The 19,895-nt window shown below is 37.8% G+C and overlaps 1 protein-coding gene across 3 annotated transcripts in view; it reads right to left on the reverse strand.

The window, feature by feature from the left end:
• Positions 1 to 19,895, reverse strand: part of ARMC8 (armadillo repeat containing 8) — a 117,700-nt gene that overhangs the window by 18,355 nt on the left and 79,450 nt on the right. For all 3 annotated transcript variants that reach the window (XM_046002007.1, XM_046002006.1, XM_046002010.1), the window contains 4 exons: positions 10,050 to 10,132; positions 9,655 to 9,736; positions 6,052 to 6,138; positions 2,982 to 3,074 (listed from right to left, as the gene is read on the reverse strand). In XM_046002007.1, the coding sequence (XP_045857963.1) occupies positions 2,982 to 3,074; positions 6,052 to 6,138; positions 9,655 to 9,736; positions 10,050 to 10,132 (345 nt within the window). The remainder of the gene's footprint in view (positions 1 to 2,981; positions 3,075 to 6,051; positions 6,139 to 9,654; positions 9,737 to 10,049; positions 10,133 to 19,895) is intronic.

Consider the following 19,895-nt stretch of genomic DNA (forward strand, 5'->3'; position numbering starts at 1 on the left):
CCAAAACCCAAATGAAAAAACAGTTCACTCATTTCTCCCACCCTGCTACCCCTACTTCTGGCAACCACTGATCTCTTACCTCTATGAGCTTGGTTACTTTTCAGAAATGTTTCTGGTTATCAAGTTGCCTTCTATGCACCATTTTTTTTTTTTTTTTTTTAAGTAGGCTCTACAATGTGGGGCTTAAACTCACAACCCTGAGCTCAAGACTCAAGATGCTTTTCCCAAGAAGCCACCGAGGCACCCCGTCTTCAGCGTACTTTAATAACAAAATTGCTACTAATAACTATACTGTGCCACTGATTTTGAGAATGACTAAAAAGAATTCCCTTATTAGGGGTGAAAATAAGTAGTGGGTTTTGTTAAGTTTACTGGCACAGAAACACCTACTATATTCACAATACTACGTTGGGAGTTGATATGACAGGTCTATATTATAAAGGAAGCTCCCCAAAGGGTAGAAGGTATATCCAAGCTACTAGCAACTGCAGATGGCTGTTTTCTTTTGTTTTTTTCTTGCTCCTTTCTCTCCTTTCTGGACACATTATGGATTACCCCAGTTTAACCTGAAGCTATAATAACACATCTGAAGAAAATAAAAACACAGCAAATGCCAAATAACTCATAAATCAACTTTTGGTATAAAAGTCTTTTGTATATGAGGAAGTTACTATAATATGTGGTTATTGCCATATATTTGTTTTTCTTTAAAGATTTATTTACATAAAAAAAGATATTATTTATTTATTTGAGAAAGAGAGAGAGAAAATGCAAGCTTGAGTCGGGGGAGGGGCTGAGGGAGTGGGAGAGAATCTCAAGGAGACTCTTCGCTGAGCCCGAAGTGGGGCTCAATTTCACAACCCTGAGATCACAACCTGAGCTGAAATCAAGAGCTGAATGCTTAACAGACTGAGGCACCCAGGTGCCCCCAGGCTTATTTTTCAAATTGAGGAGCTAAACCATGCAAAAGATCCAGTGACCTAATGATATGAGCAGCATGGCAGAGAGAAATGAGTACTGACTGGGCTGGTGTCAAGAGACCCAAGCCAAAAATGACTCCAGGGTTTTATACTTGGTGGACAGAGAAGAAAACAGCTGGTTATACGGTGACTAATGAGAATAAGATAGTTAATATGGATTTGAGGAGTGGGATAATAAGTTCAGTTTTCAACAATAAAATTGTACATGTCCCAGGGAGGCCTTAAATGAAATCTCACAGGCCGTTTAAGTGACAGACCTGGGGTATAGGGAACAATTATGTCTGGGTCTGTACATCTCAAAGTAACTTCTATTAAGGGGGGCTAAAATCATGACAGTAAGATGAAGTCCTTGAAACTGAAGTATAAAGGGAAATGGAAACTGGGAATTGAAACTGGGGAAGTATTCCCTGAGAAGGGGTTTGAAAATGGGGCTAGGTAGAAAGTGAGGCTGGAAAAAAAAATTAAGTCCTGGAATGGAGTTTTAAGAAAGAAAAGTGCTAAAAGCTGACACAAAGTTGAGGAGAATAAGAACTGAAACTACTGGATTTGCTGTTTAGAAAATGATTATTTCTATCCCAAATTTGTGTGGAAAGACAACAGATATACACAGAACAAGGAAAAGAATATGGGTTTGAAACAGGTTCAGAATCCATTGTAATCACTTGTTTGCTGTGACACCTTGGATGATTCATTTATCCTCCAAGTCCCAGGTTCCCAATTGTGAGGTGGATATAAACCAATATAACTTAAAATAAGAATCAGAAATAACAACGGAAGATAAACACACTGCTTAGTGTCTGGTACACAGTAATTAAATTATAACTATTATAATTATATTTGAAGAAATCCATGTCAATTTTAAAGATTTTATTTATTTGTCAGAGAGAGAGAGAGCGAGCGAGCACACAAGCAGGCAGAGGCGGGGAGAGAAGCAGGCTCCCTGCCAAGCAAGGACCCTGATGCAGGACTCGATTTCAGGACCCTGGGATCATGACCTGAGCCAAAGGCAGCGGCTTAACTGACTGAGCCACCCAGGTGTCCCATAAATCCATGTCAATTTTAATTTCAATATATTTTTCATAAATCTTAAGTCATATAGTTTTGACTTCATAGTTATACAGTTTTATAAATTTAGATTATTATAAATTATTTACTTGAAATTGTTAAATTATTATTATTTTTTAAAGATTTTATTTATTTATTTGACAGATGAAGATCACAAGCAGGCAGAGAAGCAGGCAGAGAAGGGGGGAAGCAGGCTCCCTGCTGAGCAGAGAGCCCGATGTGGGGCTTGATCCCAGGACCCTGGGATCTGTTGCCCTGGGCAAGTTATTTAATCACTCTGTGCTTAGTTTACTCATCTGAAAAATATGAATACTCTCTAGCTTATTTCAGATCGTTATAAAGAGCACAGGAGACATGAAAAGGCTCTGTCAAGTAGGCAGCTCTAGGCAGGTTATCAATATATTACTGATGAGGAAAATTTGTTTTTCCCAAATTAGATGTCCAATTTTAAGACCTGTCTGCTTTTTTCTTTTTTTTAAAAGATTTTATTTATTTATTTATTTGTCAGAGAGAGAGAGAGAGAGAGTGAGCGAGCGCACAAGCAGGCAGAGTGGCAGGCAGAGGCAGAGACAGAAGCAGGCTCCCAGCTGAGCAAGGAGCCCGATGTGGAACTCGATCCCAGGACCCTGGGATCATGACCTGAGCCAAAGGCAAAGGCTTTAACCCACTGAGCCACCAAGGCGTTCCCCCTGTCTGCTTTTCTTACTAATAAACAGGAGAACTGTGGCACACAGTGGCCACATAACTTGCTAATATTCAAATCCAAAAGCGGAATACTAAGTGTTCTAGGTCCAAGGTCATTAGAGAATGGGCCAAAATAGCAACATTTATTAAAAAGCAAATTTCAGACATTTCAAATCCATTCTTTAGTTTTAACTTTGATAACAGCCCCATTCTCTTTACAAATGATGAGTTATATAAGAGAGTAAAACATACCATTAAAGCCCATATTCCATTCACTCGCAATGCAGGATTTTCACTTTGGGTTAATCCACAAAGTAGTTCTACAGCTCCAGATTCTAAAATTGGCTGTGATTGGAAAGGAAAAAAAAGTACGGTTTTAAAGTCAAGTTTGTGACTAAATATGCATATACCCTGGGACTCTACTTTTGATTTCCTTCCTACTCTCATGCAATTCCAGGCAACTTCTGCAAAGCAGGAACTTCTGCAAAGCAGGTGAACATAAAAATTACCACAAAAAGGGCAAGAACAATTAGGTCTTTCACAAATTCAAAACCTGAAATAGTCCCAGTCATTTCTCTTTTTTTTGTAGCTCTGACTCAGGAGCTGTCCTAATTCTGTACATTCTGCACATGTCCTTATGATTTCACTATCTAATTCTACACTCTCCTTCTCACTGTCCTTTGAGATATTCACTTCCTGTGTGGTGTACGGGTGTATTCCATGTGTTCTTTACAAGCTGGGACTGACAACATGGCTGGATTACATGGAACTTACGTAACGGAACTATCTTCTTTCCAGATGTCAATGTTATTACAAATGTGCTGAAGAATCCATTTTTTAGAACTACTTTGAGGACTATCTATCAATTGTACAGGCAAAACAGTTGTATACTTTTATGGTCCTATCACATTCCTCACCTAAAATACCTTTAGCCTAACCACTCATTTTATTTATGATCCTTGGCTGAAAACAGGGTTTGAAAATGTCTAAAAATTCACACCTTTGAGGACTGATCTACTGTCACCAATGAATGCTTAAAAGGCCCCCTTTCAAGTGGACTCTAGAATTGTCTTAAGCAATTCAGACTTATGTAGGGAGGAAAAGGGCAGTGACTTTCAAGATGTTATTTTGTATTGATTTTTTTTTCCATTTTATTTATTTTTTCAGAGTAACAGTATTCAAGATGTTATTTTGAAGGATACACATTCCTCTACTCATACAAACTAGTTTTGCTTCTTTTTAAAATTTTCTTTTTTGAATATAGTTCACACACAATGTTACTTTACGTTCAGGTGTACAACATAATGATTTGACAGGTTTATACACTGTGGTGTGCTCACCACAAGTGTAGCTACCATGTATCACCATATAGTGCTATTACAATCCCTGTTACTCCCAAAACCTACTCATTCCATAACTGGAAGCCTCTATCTCCTTCTCCTTTTCATCCATTCTGCCCAACTCCCCACCTCTTTTTTTTTTTTTTTTTTTGTAATTTTGAAGTAAGTTCAAACTTACAAAGTAGCAAGAATAAGATGCTTCTACCAGTCTTTCCTCAATTCAAAATTTTTTAATATTGTCATATTTATCATTACCTCTCTCCTTCTGCATGCCCATATCCACATTATTCATCTTTTCTGAACCACTTGAAAGTACAGCATATATATCATGCCCCTTTACCCTTAATACTTCAATGTATATTTCCTAAGAACAAGGATATTCTCTTGGAATCACAGAACAGTTATCAAATTCAGAGACGCTAACATTAAAACAAGACTTTTATTAAATCTATAGCCCATATCCCAATTTTGTCAACTGGTCTAATAAGTGCTTTTATAGCATTTCCTTCCTCTCAGTTCAGTTTATTTTTAACATTAAAAAAAAATCAATCATATTACTAACCCTATACCTGAGCTCATCTACCTTACTTCCAAGCAGACCTTATCTAAATATGCGGAAAGTGGATCTGAGGCAATATGAGTGCTGTTCAGAGTGATTAATGGTATGGTACTGACTGCAACCAGTTCATCATTATGCAAAGACCTCAACCACCAGAGCAGAGGAAAACAGATGGAAACTCTGGCATCCTGTCTAGACTTTCTCTTCCTTCAGAGTAACTACCAGTCTCTCTCCTTTTGTTCCAAGATTTCTCCTTGTTGAGTAACTGTCTCTGAATCTCCACCTTGTTACCAAATGCCATCCTAACTACCAGCCAGAAGACTACAGGTGTTACCGTGATGAAAGGAAATATAACAAAAATGGAACTACTAAATAAAGGATAGTGTCTAAACCTCAGCGCACAACTGGGCAGACCAGAGATATTTTAATATGATGAACTAACTCTGTAAGGTTCCCTCCCTCCTTTATTAATGCTTATTGTAGTTTTCCCTAGTATAAAAACAATACATGCTCAAATACATTTATAAAATGTATAGAAGGGAAAGAACATTCCCATACGTAATCCCACCCCAAACAACAATCTAACATTCAACATTAAAAAAAAGATTATTTTCCTGGGGCATCTGGGTGGCACAGTTAGTTAAGTGTTTGATTCTTGATTCTGGCTCAAGTCATGATCTCAGGGTTGTGAGACTGAGCCCTGTGATCGGCGTGGAGCCTGCTTAAGATTCTCTCTCTCCTTCCCCGTCAGCCCCTCCACTCACCCTTTTTCTCTCCCTCTCCCTAAAAAAAAAAAAAAAGAAAAAAAAAAAAAGGAAAAGTATAAAGATAATTTTCCACCAGTTATCACCCTGAAATGATTTATAATCCTGATTTACAAAACTGACCCTTACTTTATTCTTAATATATATAGTTTGAAAATAATCTACTACTTTTGTAATTACATCTGTAGTTGTAGGCAGTTTAGATTAAGTGTAAGCTATAGTATCTTTTAAATAAGTTGCACATGCCAGGCAGAAATGGGAGAACTGGAAATTAAACTATTTTAAAATGATTTTATTTGCATACACACCACCAAACAATTCAGAAGTAGCTTTTTTTTAAAAAAAAAAAAAATTATTTATTTGAGAGAGAGAATGAATGGAGGCAGGGGAGAGGCAGAGGGAGAGACCCTTAAGCAGACTCCCTGCTGAGTACAGAGCCCCACACGCGGCTGGATCCCATAAACCCGAGATCATGATCTGAGACAAAACCAAGAGTCAGATGCTTAACTGACTGAGTCATCCAGGCGGATGTAGTATTCTACTCCAGAAGTAGTTTTTATATGTCAATCCTGAAATTTCAAAGTCAACTACTGTGAAAATTATGTGATTAAACTCTAGGTAGAAAGGGCAAAGTCTAGGAAGAGAAAATCGATACTAACCTCTTTGCTTGGAGAAAATTCAAGAAGAAGATTACATAGCATGGAAGATGCTACTACTAAGATTTCATCTGGTGCATTTTGTAAAACCTATGGAGTTTAAAAAAGGGATGCTATTAATGGTTTGGAATGATGGAAGTGAGATCCTAAGAACAAATGAGAACCAAAAACAATTTATCTTTCAACTTGACTGTTCACATTGGATAGTTAAGAAAGATCCACTTGTAATCGTGTCAAACTTTACCTGGTGCTCTAATTATGACTAAGGCCCTCACACCTATCTTGCTGGAGAAGCTACAGCCCCACTGCCAGGATGGGAGGTGCTGCACAGAAAGAGATAAACACATAAGTCAGGGAGGGGGTGCTCTGTATGAAAAGTGTGAACAGCACGGGACTGCTTTAGGACAAGTTAGTTACATTTACTCCATCATATCAGGCCACTTATGAAACCATAAATTGCCCCAGAGCCTGAAACATTCTGATTTGTGTGTCTCAAGAAGGCCCTGTTTGACCAAAAGCAGGGGTGAATCAAGCTACTACACAGCTAGGGCAATGTGGGGACTGGTTTTCAGGACTGGAATCAAAGCCCTGGTTCCAACCCTCCTTTTCACTTAGTAGATGTGTGAACTTGAGCTTATTTCTTAACCTCTCTGAGTCTTCAAATTGAAGAAACAACACTTCCTTGACGGGAGTTTTTAAGATTAAATGTGATACAGTGAATATTAAGGGAAGCAACATGACATGGGGGTAGAGAACACAGACTGCCTGAATGCAAATTTCAGCTCAAACACTAAATAAGTATATGAATTCCTTGGCTATAAAATGGGGATGATGGTATTATTGTGAGAATTAACATACAAAAAGATTTTAGAATAGTAACTGGCACACAGTAATGGCTATAAAAATAAAGTTTTTACAAAGGTAATTTATTATTGTAATTGTTATCACCAGTCACATAGATACAAAGCAAACTAACTGCCATGGACTCTCACTCAACTCAGAAGACAGCATAGCACAATGACAAATGTTAGCCATCATTAGCTGTTATCAGAACCTGTTATTTCTAGATTCCAAGAGTGAAGGCTCATAACCACCACCACTTATATGCAATATCCACTTTAACTAAATCCTCTGCCTTTGGGATCAGATCAGGATCAGACTCATGATCCCAAAAGGAATCTCAGAAACTCTTGTTATGCAAACTGGAAATGGATCATCACAAAAAACTTCAAAGAGTTAAATATATTATCTGCTTTCTTCAGCTAAATCAAGTCTGACGTTCCCAAGTTAAGAACAAGCAAGAATTATAAAATAGAAATAGTTCTCTTAAGATACTGCATTTTAAACTCTCCTGTGAACTGTCAGCTAGTTGATGAAAATCGAATCTCATATACTATGGATCCTGATCTGTGTTTGTCACAACCCCCTCTGAGATCATACAACCCTTCCCTTCCTCTGCCATGCCCTTCCTTTATCCCTCAGGTACACACCCTATCCATTCTTTAAGTCCATCCCCACTCCAGAAGCCTTGTAGAAGCCCTCCCAGTCAGAAGTCATTCTATCCCCTTCTGAATACCCATAGCCTTTGTTTGTGACCTCTCCTGGGACCCTTATTACTGCCTACTATTCAAATTCTTTGTGCAGCCATGCCAATCTCCTTTTCCATTAACAAATTTAAGCTTTTTGAAGGACGAATCTATAGTCTAATTTATCCTGGCCCGTATCAACTGAATGGCACTGCACAAAAGGGGTGCTCAATGAACGTTTGTGAATTAAGAAAAATAATCATTTTCTAAAACTATACTACTTAGAATCATTGCTTGAAATAAGCGAGTGCTTACCAATGCAATTCACTTTAAAAATACTACTATTTTTGCTATATGGAGACTAATGTGCTTTTATCAACTTTTATTTTCCAATGAGATAACAAAGATAAACTAAAACAGAATAGCTATCAAAATTTTAGTATATGTGCTGCCGAAGCGAGCACGCTATCAAAATTTTAAAAGCATTTACTCAATGCGGTATAAGATACGACACTGAAATTCAGAAGCTGACATCTAATACTGATCAAATAGAATTTCAACAAAATAAGGACAAAAAAATCACAAAAAAATTTTTTAAATTAAAGTGTAATGCCTACTCTTCTGTAGTTTGCTAACCAACAGTTGAAAACATGGCAAAGCAAAAAGGGGGATAAAATAAATAGACATGCAAATAGCCTTGAATTAAGAAAAACCTAAAAGTATCTAGATAAATCACTGACTTACTTCCAAGCTTAAGCTTTTAGTATTATACTTTGTACAACAAGGTAGTAGTTTGATAACTATATTCACATGTACCCAAGTATACAAAATCCTTCTAGACTGCCCACCAAACCTTTGTCCAGGTAGAACTAGCTAGAAACAGTATGTTGCCCCATTTCTGAGTCATATGATAGAGGGATAGTGAGCTGAGCAATTAGAGAAAATAGCTCCAGAGAAAATATTTGGAAGTTATTTTGGGAAATAGAAGAGCCTTAAAAAAAATCTTGAACTGATAGAATCCTTAAATCAAGATTAAATTGTTATGCAAAAGGTGTAATCTAAAATAAGAAAGAATGCCCATAGCAAAATAGCTTTCCTAAAGAGAGCACTGGTCCAGCGCTTTCCACCTGGTGATCATACCCCCAACACCCCTTCTACTACGGTCATGAAGACATCCTTATGCTTCCTTTACGGACCATATGTAGTATTTCACTCATGCTACTCCTCTCTCTCTGGAAAATCTTCCTGCCTTCCTTTTTCCTTCAAAGTCCACTTCATATTTTTCCTGCCTAAAGCCTCCCCTGGCTATTTTCTACCACAATGATGTCCCTACTGTAACCTGAAGCTTTAAGGTGAGGGCAAGAACTCTGGAGTAAAAAAATTCTAGTAGCCTCACTGTGCCTAAGAGATTTTCACAGTAGGTAATGAAGACCAAAAACCAAAACCTTAAAAAATTTTGCCAATTAAATGTAACATGTATGATCACTTAAAAAGAAAGAAGACGGACCAGAGACCAAGTTGATCCACAGTTCTGTAATATATCAGGAAATAACATAAGCAGCAACCTAATGCCTCATCTAAGTCTTGATTCAAATTTATTTGACCTCAACTACTTTTTTATTGTTGGCCCTCAAGGAAAGACCTAAGACCAAAGAAATTATTTTGGTGAAAGAGAAACAGGAGATAACATTGTGGTAAAAAATATTCAGGGATTGCCAAAAGATTAAGAACAGGTTATACCTCCCCATGACTGATTCCTTTCCTTTTTACAACTAAAAATTACAGACTCTGGATGAAGTCTAGAGTGTAATAGCAAACACACAGGGAGATCAGATGAGTAACTAAAGTTTTATTTAATAAAAGAAAACTAGGCATCTGTTTCCCTGTCACACCTGAGATGCTGACCTTGGAAACACATTCTACAGATCTAAAGATGCTTAAAACATCAGATCTTAGGAGTTAAGTATTCAAAATCTTTCACACAAAAAACAGCCATACTCCCAGACCAGGGAATGTTATCAGCTACTTTGTCTCACTACAAAGGCTCTGTGGGAATGGGCGCTACTTGCTGGTTTCTTACCTTCATTAAAGGTTTCCACACAGCGTGATCCTGGAAACTGGTTCGAAGCTGCTGCACAGATCTAGATAAACTGTGCAAACATCTACAAAGAATAATCATAATTAGCTTCAAAAGAAGCCAAAACTTTTACTTTTCAAACACACTGCTTTGGCATTTCACTAATCACTAATATGCACGTCAAGTATATCTATAGACATTGTGAATTCAACTACTTCAGGACTTCACGGGCTTTCCAGGCTAGCTTCTCTGTGAAATGACGGTACACACTGCAGGAGTTCACCCAAGAATACTTCTGAGTAACATTTGGATTCTGCGCTTACTTGGTGAAGGTCCGGAAAGGACACAGGTTAAACACACGGCAAAGGGTTTTTATTCAGACCATTTAAAGCTCATACCTGACGGCAGCTAACCGCACCTTGACACTAGACTCAGACAAGCCAGTCACAATTCGGTCCATCATATTTTCAGTCTCAATGATCTGGAGAAAAAGGTTAATGCTGCATAAATAACAACACGAAGAGGACAAATTTCACTCTTGTAAATGCAAGTATGTTAATATCCATTAAAAGTTTAATGTTTTTAGCAAGAGTTTTTACCTCTGGAACAATCGTTTTGTGGTGGGGCAGACAGCTCATCAGAAAGGAAGAACTATCCACTAAGAACTTGTCAGACTGAACAACAGGCATGAAGGGGCAAATTATGTTTATTTTTTAAAATACTTAAAACAGTAACTAGATGGCATAAATATTGCAGAGGTGTTACATAAACAGTATTGAGAAAAACTAAAAGATGTAACTGAGTTATCACTAGGCAGGTTCCTGCCAGAGCGAGATTCTAGAAAAATTACGGTTCACACTCAGTCCCTTATGAAATGCAACCTGTGGGTTTCTGACAGAGCCACCCTGTGGCTACCTTCTTACCAAGCAAAAGGAAACTAAGCTAAATATTTAGAAAAGTAATCCTTGCCCTCTTTTTACTGTAACACTAACTCCTGTTACATGTAATCACTATAGTCACAATTTTTTTAAATTTAAAAATAAGATAGCATATAATTTTCCTTCATTAAGCAATAGATAGATACAAAATAAATACTGTGTGGAAGAAATTAAGTTTAATTTGTGTGGTCCTATAGAAAAACCACCCATTAGAAAAAAAACTAATACAATCACAACCAAAATGTTAACAAAAACAACTAACATTTGTTAAGTACATATATGTGCCGAGCACTGTGTTACTAAGCATATTACATGATCTGATTTAATCCTCTTGCAGGCATTATTGTAATTATTCTCATTAGGAGAACTCAAGGTTCTAGATGATATAGTTAGGAAACTCAAGGTTCTAGATGATATAGAGCTTGCCTGGGATCACGAAGCAGAGAGGAACCCAGGTATCTGACTCCAGGAGTCCCGATTCTTAGCCATGCTTGTAATATGGCCCTGGTTAGAGAACTCCTGTGCTCACAAGGTAGTCCCCAGCATGAGTGACGTTAATGTGAGTCATTACTCCCACCTGGAAAACACCTCGCTGGGAGAACACATGGGAAGATCACCTGGGGAGCTCTTTAAGCTGTGGTCCTCTTACCCTTTCCCTTCCTTAAACAGACACATGTCCCAAGGCTCCGCTCATCTCGCACTCTACACATGACAATGCTGGGACTTCAAAATCAGCTTGATATTCCCTAATCTAAAATTCTTTATTCCAAGAACAAAGTGGTAGTGGGGGTGGGAACACAAGATTATCCTCCGAGAGCTAAGAAATGCTATTAGGCTGGCTCCAGATACTAGGAAACCTGGACATGACCAAGAATTTAAAGAAGCTTCTGGATAATGTTTATTGGCCACATCCAACCAAAGATGTAAATCTGCTAAGGGTCAGGACAAGTGTAGCAATCATTAGGCATACAGATTTGCTCTATGATCCTGACCAAATCATTTGACCTCCGTGGGCCTTCAGTAAAATGAGGGGCTAGAGCAAGTATTACTCTACCTCCAATCATCTGCAATCAGCATGTAAAGAAAAATCATGTTTGCCTGGGCAAAACTACCATGTTATCCAGAAGTAACATGGGAAGGTAGAGTAGAAGAGATGAGACAGTACAGGCCTAGTTAGATAAGGGGTCATAAATCAGGGAGCAGGCTAGACTAAGGACAAATAGGGCACAGCTCCTATTTACATGGCCACATTTACTTATTCAGTAAATATGTGAGTGCCCACCAAATCCTAGACACGGTTTTAAAACTTGAAGATAAAATGGTGAGGCAGAAATGCCCACCAAACTTACCGTGTGGGTTAAGCGAGTGCAATGAACTACTGAATGAGTGCTAGAGCACTTGCTGTTAGCAAAAGCACTTTAGGAATGACAGGGGCAATAGGGCTTAAGGCAGACAGAATGAATTAAGTGTCCACAAAGAGTAAGTGGGAAAAATACCCACTCTCAGAATGCTGGGAAATAGCCATTAATGACCATACCAGACAATACTGAGGCTTCGGCCAGCAGACAGTGGGGAACTAGGTAAGCAGCCAATCATTATATACAGCACGGTTTAATGCTTTAAGTTTCCTGGGGGTGTGGGAGCTGTATTCTGGAGCTGAGAATAGCTATAAACTGGCTGGTAAACCTTTCCCCTAATTTAGGATGTAAAACAGTAGGACTATTTGGAGGTATTTTTCTCTTTTAGGCACGAGGTGACCCTTCTTAGGTTACAGTCTATCAAAATGTCTACAAGTAGGAGGCCTGGATTTGTATTCAAACTTGTTGTGGAGGGACTTTAGTAACCCTGCCAACATCTTGGAAAGCCCAGTACTTGAATGACTGGCCCATCTTTTCCATCAAGATACCAGTCTGGGAGCAAGAGGGTGAAAATAATGCAAAATCAGAATGTGAACCTAGGTTCCAATCCAAAAAGGTATCCTGCGAGGCTATGTGAATGAGCAACATGATCTAACTGTGATTTTGTATTCTTTAGGGTATTCAGATCATCTGGTAAGGGATAAAGGAGCAATATAGTCAACACACTGACCAAAATAAAGATTAAAATGAGATTACGGAGCAGAGAAAGGTTTGGAATCACATTCAGAGAAAAAATTTTTAGGTCAGCTGGGAAGGAGTTGGCAGTGGCTGTTACCATAGATCTCTGACCCACTGAAGGTCTAACAGCACCAGATAACTTTTTAGACCTGGGTTGGTAAGCCAAGCACAATAAAACTTGCTCTCCATGGTGCCTTTTAACAACCTGTACTGGGCTACAAAGCCTTGATAATGACAGAGAGCCAAGTCCCAGCCCCTGTAAAGGATCTTAGGTCTTTCCAGAATATAAGAGCAATGTCAAATAAAGCTTCAAGTTGTTCTGCCTCATGGTTCTGGTTGGAGATTCCTCAGCCACAGTTCAGCAAATCTGCCCTGTGGCATAGCTTACTGAATTTGCTTTAAAAAAAAAAGGAAGAAAGGAAGGAATAAAAGAAAGGAAGAGGAAGGGTGGGCAGGCGGACAGGCCCTCTGTTACACAGACACTGTGCCTGGCCAGGAATATAAGAGGTGGACTGAATCTTCAGAGTGGAGACACCCTTTCTCTATTTCTGCTCTTCTAGTGGACTGGGTTGTAAATTTAACTACAGAATTAAGTCACATAAAAATGCTGCATCATAAACTGATGAAGTTTTAGGTTAATGGACTAGGTGCTAAGTTCTCTCTCTGCTGGTATCTTTAGTGCTCGTGACTATATGCTTTTGCTAAGCTCTTTTCTCTGACACTGTAGCTCTTTGCAGGAGTAGAAAAGGATCTGAGGCCCCTGCCATTGGGACAGAAGAACCCTATGGCCTGTGAGAGAAAAGGGCAGTAGGCTAGAGGGGCATGGGGAAAATGCAGAATCCAGATAATCCTAAGGTTCATGGCACACGTGGGAACATTCATAAGATGAAAATGGCATTGACTTACAAGGGAATTCCCTAGCCTTCCATGAGCCCTATTGGACTCATACCTTAGCTGTGGCCAAGTCATATACCACCCATTCCTGAGAGCCTAAAAAGAACTGGAAGAGTCAGAGTTAAAAATAGGGCCCAACTATTCTCCCAGCATGAATGAGGATGAAGCATTTTCCAGGTATTAGCAACTTCAGATTGGACCTTGAACTGTGATCAAAACAGGTCAAGCAGAGAATATAAAAACCAGGCAAATTCTTACTGGTGTCAAGAAACTTCTCAAACAATTCAAAGTGGGTGGACTTGGGGTCAAGGGAGTTGGGATAGTAAAACAGGCATTTTCTTAACATCAACTATTTATACTAATGTGCACAATGGTCAGGCAAATACAATTTAATTCCAGGTAGGCTTTTGTGAAAGGTTCCCAGAAAGTCTTCACAGAGGATGACAAGAGAGAACTGGCTAGAAAGAGTAAAGACTTGGAATTGAACTAAGATCTAAGTGGATAAGGCAGCAAATCCAGAAAGTCTAGTTACAGCAGCAGGGACTAAGCAGCCAAGAAAGATGCGGAACAGGGAGGTCAGGAACAAAGAGTAGGTCTGGCAAGGAAAAAGGATCTACAATGGACACTGCACCCTGTTGGGTATGGATGGCATCCCTTTCAATTCACAAGTGTCAGTGTAGACAAGTCCCAGGATACAAAGTTGAGTCTTGCTGACCAGGGGTCACCTATTTAAGGTCCAGCTCCTCATAAAACATCTTTTTTGAGCAGATGAGTTCTATGAACACAAGGTCTAATGTCAGTACAGTCAAGAGACTGGTTTTAGAAACATGGTAGAGGCTGCGGAGGAAGGAGAGGGGTTATGAGATAACAAGTTAGATGCTAGAGTAAGATAAGCATGTACAACCAGCTGATCTGGTAGCCTGAGTAGAATCAATAGGGGCCTGAGGAGGGCTCCACACTTAAAAATGGAAAACCAAACTTTCCCTAGGTTTTAGGAAGTAGCCATACTGATTTTATCACAAAATACTTAACTGAAAGGCACGATGCTATGTATATAATGGAAATGCACTTAATATTTATAATTCCTGAGTACACCCTTATACCCATGCCTTATTAAAACAGAAGAGCAAAACAAACAAACCCCAACAGTACGCGGCCTTCCACAAATCAAGCTAGGGGCAGCTGCAATGCTTGATCCTAGAGACGTTCACCTGGGAACCCAATTCCTCGACTGCATTCTTCTCAATGCCACTGACGGCAGCAGACATAACTATCCGAATGAATTAAATACATGTATAGTTAAGTTTTTAATTGAATAATGTTAAAATCTTAAGGGGTTTTAGAAATAAACTCCTCCTCAGTTCATCACTGAGGTCTTTGAAATTCAGGAAGATTAAGTCCCTGGTCAAGGTTCTCCAGGCAAACTGGGACAGTGGTAGGGCTCCACTGGGTTTTCTTACTTCTAGTGAGAAGTCCATTTCACTTGCTGTGCTTAAGGATGAGATTTTTTGCTTAGCCTCAGTAACTAAATTGAGATCTGACTTAGAAAACTGGGAGAAAAGTAGTTAAAAAGTTACCAGTGCTTAAAAAAGAAAGAAAGAAAGAAAAGAAAAATGTTATCAGTACTGTGGAACAGCCTATATACTGACATCCTAGGCCGATAAAAATTAATATACTATACAAGACGAGAGGTCATCATTAATAAACTGAAATGACAAAGGTACAATTCATAAGGCCCCCAAAGAGAGAGAATAAAAATCAATGATTCAGCTTTAGTTGGGGGTAAAAATGCCAAAGATGGGAGAGAATGGAAGCCAGCGAAGAAAAGGTAAGCCAAGAAAACACTGTGAAAAAAGCCACAAGGGTGAGTTCCACTGATTTTTCAACTCAGTTCCCTGATGATTTATCTCCATTCTAGAATCAGCATCTAGCTTCTGTAGATACTAACTAAACGGAATATTCTACGGTTCTCAGGCCATAAACCCCATCTGTTCTGGATAAGAACTGTAGGCTTTCCCACCCACAGTCTATTCTATGTAGTATCTTTGCTGCTACTCCAACGTAAGATTTTGACATTTTCCTCAAGCAAATAGTTTTAAAATAAAGGGTAGTTTGTACCAAAGACTCTTTTTTTTTTTTCTAAAAGATACACAGCTTCTCTTAGGACAAATAACTGATCAACCCATTATATTCCTGAGTCTCAGGAAACATTTTTACAAAGTTTTTCTTCCCTTCTCTCAGTCTTCCATTGCTACCCACTCCAACATTCATATCAAATTTCTCAAACTCCATGATCTTGGGACATAGTGGGCGGGAGGAAATAGTTAACTTCTCTCAGCCAGAGAAGTAAAAGCCCAAACATCCTAAGAGTTGATCTACAAGGCCTCCTTTTGGTCCTTTTCCCTAAAGGAACTGAATTAAATTAACATCTAACTCCTCTTACAGGCCAAATGGGAATGGTTTCACTTCATTTTAGGAGTGGAGGACAAAGAAGAGAGATCGTTCTTGCAGTGGACACATTCTTAACCTTATAGATTTCATTCTTGCTTTTAAGTCTCTTTAAGTGGTATTTTGTAATTTGTACCTCAGGACATTTTTCTCCTCTTAAGAGCTAAGCAACTTAAGTGTTCACTAATGTTAAAATGTTCAGAAGAAATACTCAAAGTTCTAAACTTCTCTACACTTTGGAAAGAAGTTGGCCCAACCTTTCCTTCTCATAAAACCAAACACAGCGTGTCAGAAATACTTATGATATCTAAAAATAAGTCAACACTTTCTCAAAAACTATTTCTTTACATATAAAAGTTCAAAAGTTCAATTTTAAAAACTCAATCATCAGCTTAATGGCAAAACAAAACATAAATAGTTGCTGAATTCTATTCTTTCATTTTAGCACATAAATAAAACCATTAAAAAAGTTACTTTAAATAACAGGACTAGAAACTTCCCCTCCACCTTTTACTGTTTTCCAGGGATCTGAATGAAGCACTGCCCCAAGAACTGTGCAACACAACGGTCCTGCTCAATCCCTATCCTCTATATACACAGCTGTGCATGCAACAGCCTTAATTATCCTACAGGTTGGCTGGCTGAATTTTCACGTCCAGACTTACACAACTGACTCATAAATACAAGCACAGCAACCACTATTTGCCAGGTAATGCTTCTGTGGAGTTTACATTCTAGTTACAAACATTGTTTGACAAGGGATAACTATTAAAAGAAGATACAAGGATTTCAAAATATTGCTTTAAGTTTAAATCTATTTCATAAGGAAGCTATCTACAAAATAAAATGCTGAAACAGCACTTCAGTTACATCATTCATTCTGGATGCTTCTAGGACATTAGTTCATAATGTGATCACATCTAGACAGTGCCCTTAGAAAAACATGATAAAGAAAGAACAGAGATATGAAGATTCTTCATTCTGTGGGTCAAAACTTCTGAAACAACTTATTTTAATATTTTAGAAGGAGAAGGTGAGAATGCTTTCAAATACTCTTATTTCAGATGAGACTATTATATAAGATATATTATCTAAATAATATTAATGTAAATAATATATATTATACTATGACATACACTGATGAAACTGACATACCCTGATTATTATATAATGACTCTTCCAGATTCATTCATAATAGGCTATTTTAATTACAGCCATATCTTAATCATATGTGGCTGTACCGATCATGGCAAAACTGGCTTTCAATGTGGACAACACTTTTTTATCCCACATGAGGCTCTGGAATTATTATGTAGCAATTTAGTGTCTCATCTCCTTAAATACTTTAAATTGTGAGCTCCTAAAAGGTACACACCAGTGTTCTTCATTCCTGGACACAAAGGAGGAGGTACATATCATAAATGCCAGATGAGTAAATCGGAATAATAAAAGCATCTAACTACCTACTTTGTACCAAAAGCTATGTGAGAAAATAGACACGTTTTTCTGAATCTGATGCTTTGCAACCAGCTAATAAAAGCTATTAAGTTCTCTCAATTCACAGCGTTTTCTTTTTCAACTACTTTGACTATCGCACATTCTCCTGTGAATTTTCTTGCCATTTCATACCATAATTTGGCTCTAGTAATGGCATTTAACTTTACATGAGTAAAGTAACAGTTAACAGCATGGGCTTTGGAGTCAGAGACTAGGATAGAATGTAGTTGGTGTCACTTACTATCTGGGTGGCCTTGGTCAAATTGCTTATCTCCTGATCTGCCAACAGCTATCTCACAGGGTTATATGAGGCTGAAGGGAGATAATGTGCTAATGCCTACCACTGTGTCTAGCACATAGTAAGTGCTCAATAAATGGTAGCAGTTATGTTAAAATCAGATTTCCTGAACAGATTATCTCTTGATGTTTGTATCTGAGTTATGTAATTGTTCTATGCCCCCATAGCACATAACCCAATGCTTCATACGTCACAAAGGTTGAATAGATGTTTGCTTAATACACAAACTGGACCTTTATTGTTCTCTTTGACATGGGGAAATATCTTATTCAGGCAACTTTGCTGACCAATACACAGGATATAATAATGTTTCCTACCATAAACCAATGTATAGCCATTATCCAATTTGTCTGGGGTCCATTATATGCCAAAATCATTCAAACAAGGGAATCAGCATGTAGAAAAGTATCCAGTGACCATGACATGTCATCAACACTTGATGCTTCTCTGTCAGGAAGTTAGACAATTGATCTCACCCTCCCCTGGCTTTTGTGTGGCCCCATTTCTTTCTATAGTCCATTACAAAGAGGCAAACAGGAAACACAGTTTTTCATCTAACTGGTTTATGATCATTTATATTTAGCTATGCATTATTCGCACAGGGTGGGCAAACTTATTTTAGGCTTTGTGGCATATGATTGTGTTGCCAACTACTCAACCTGCCACTGAAATGCAAAACAGCCACAGGCAACACAGAAACAAATCAATATGGCTATATTCCATAAAACTTTATGAACATTTTGTCAACTAGACTTCAATAAAGCTGACAAAAAGTAGGAAAAAAACCTTTATGGATACAAATTTGAATTTAATTTATTTCTCAAATGTCAGGAAATATTCTTTTGATTTTTTTCCCACCAACCATATAAAAACGCAAAACCATTCTGAACTGGCGGGTTATAGAATTATTACATAGGTATTAAGTACCTACAGGGTACAGTTTGCCAAGCCCTGTGCTAGCATTTAAAATCATGGGAAAAAGTGGTATGAGCAATGGTCCTGGCTCATCACAAACTCAATTTTCTCAAGGTCTACTATTCCACATTGTATCATCACAAACATTTCATTCATTTCCAGACAGAACATTCTGAAAACTAATTTTAGTTCCAAAAATCTAATAAAGATCATGTTTTAACCCATCTCGTGGTTTTCATCTTAGATTGTAAACAACAAAATAACCGACTTGTACTTCACATTTTAAGAACAAGAATTATAATTAATGGTTTATGCAACTACAACAACACAAATAACATAATATTCAATTTTATGTCCCCATTTAATGAAACTGAAATAAAAATCCATTACTTGATTATATAAATACCTCTATTATGTATATAGCATTATCACTCCCAGGTTTGCTTCTTTCAGTATGTTGAAGGCCAAGGGTCTCAATACTGTGGGCAAGTGGCAAAACCTGGTACGGTCATGGTTAACTCTAAAAATACTTACCATTATGAAAGAATGTTGCAGAGTTCATTTAAAATTCTTTGGTAGATTAGCCTTAAGAAGATAACTAACAACTTAACCACAGATTAAGTCAAGGAATTCTGAATTCTGCACGAATTTGCTATTATTCAGTACCAAAGCCAAGTCCTGAAGGGTGCCACTTCTGTGGTACCGTCGAAAACTTGCAACATGTTCGTTTCAGGCGTTTGTTTCAAAATGCAGGCCAAGGCTCAGAAATAATTCCTTGCATCTGCCCGATTTCATGGCAGAGACAATTACAGAATTTTCACACTGTGACTTTTAAATAACCATTTAAAATTACTGAACTTTGCAAAAATATTTAAAAATAGAAATTCATGGTATAATTAGTTACCCAGAAAACCAACTAGTAATAAAATCTACCTACAACCCATGATAAAAATGTTCAAAAGTGAAATGCTTAAGTTTTTTATAGCAGAAAAATATAAGGAAAAACTAATCTGTGTTTATCAATATATTTTAAAATCTTATAACTTTAAAAATACAGAAGAACTTGTATTTGCTCAAAATTTGAACATATGTTTGAGATATGATTTTATATAAATGATGATGCTTTGGAGAAATGACATCTGAGGCAATCATGGACAG

The sequence above is a fragment of the Meles meles genome, chromosome 4 (assembly GCF_922984935.1).
Source record: "Meles meles chromosome 4, mMelMel3.1 paternal haplotype, whole genome shotgun sequence".
Classification (NCBI taxonomy): Eukaryota; Metazoa; Chordata; class Mammalia; order Carnivora; family Mustelidae; genus Meles; species Meles meles.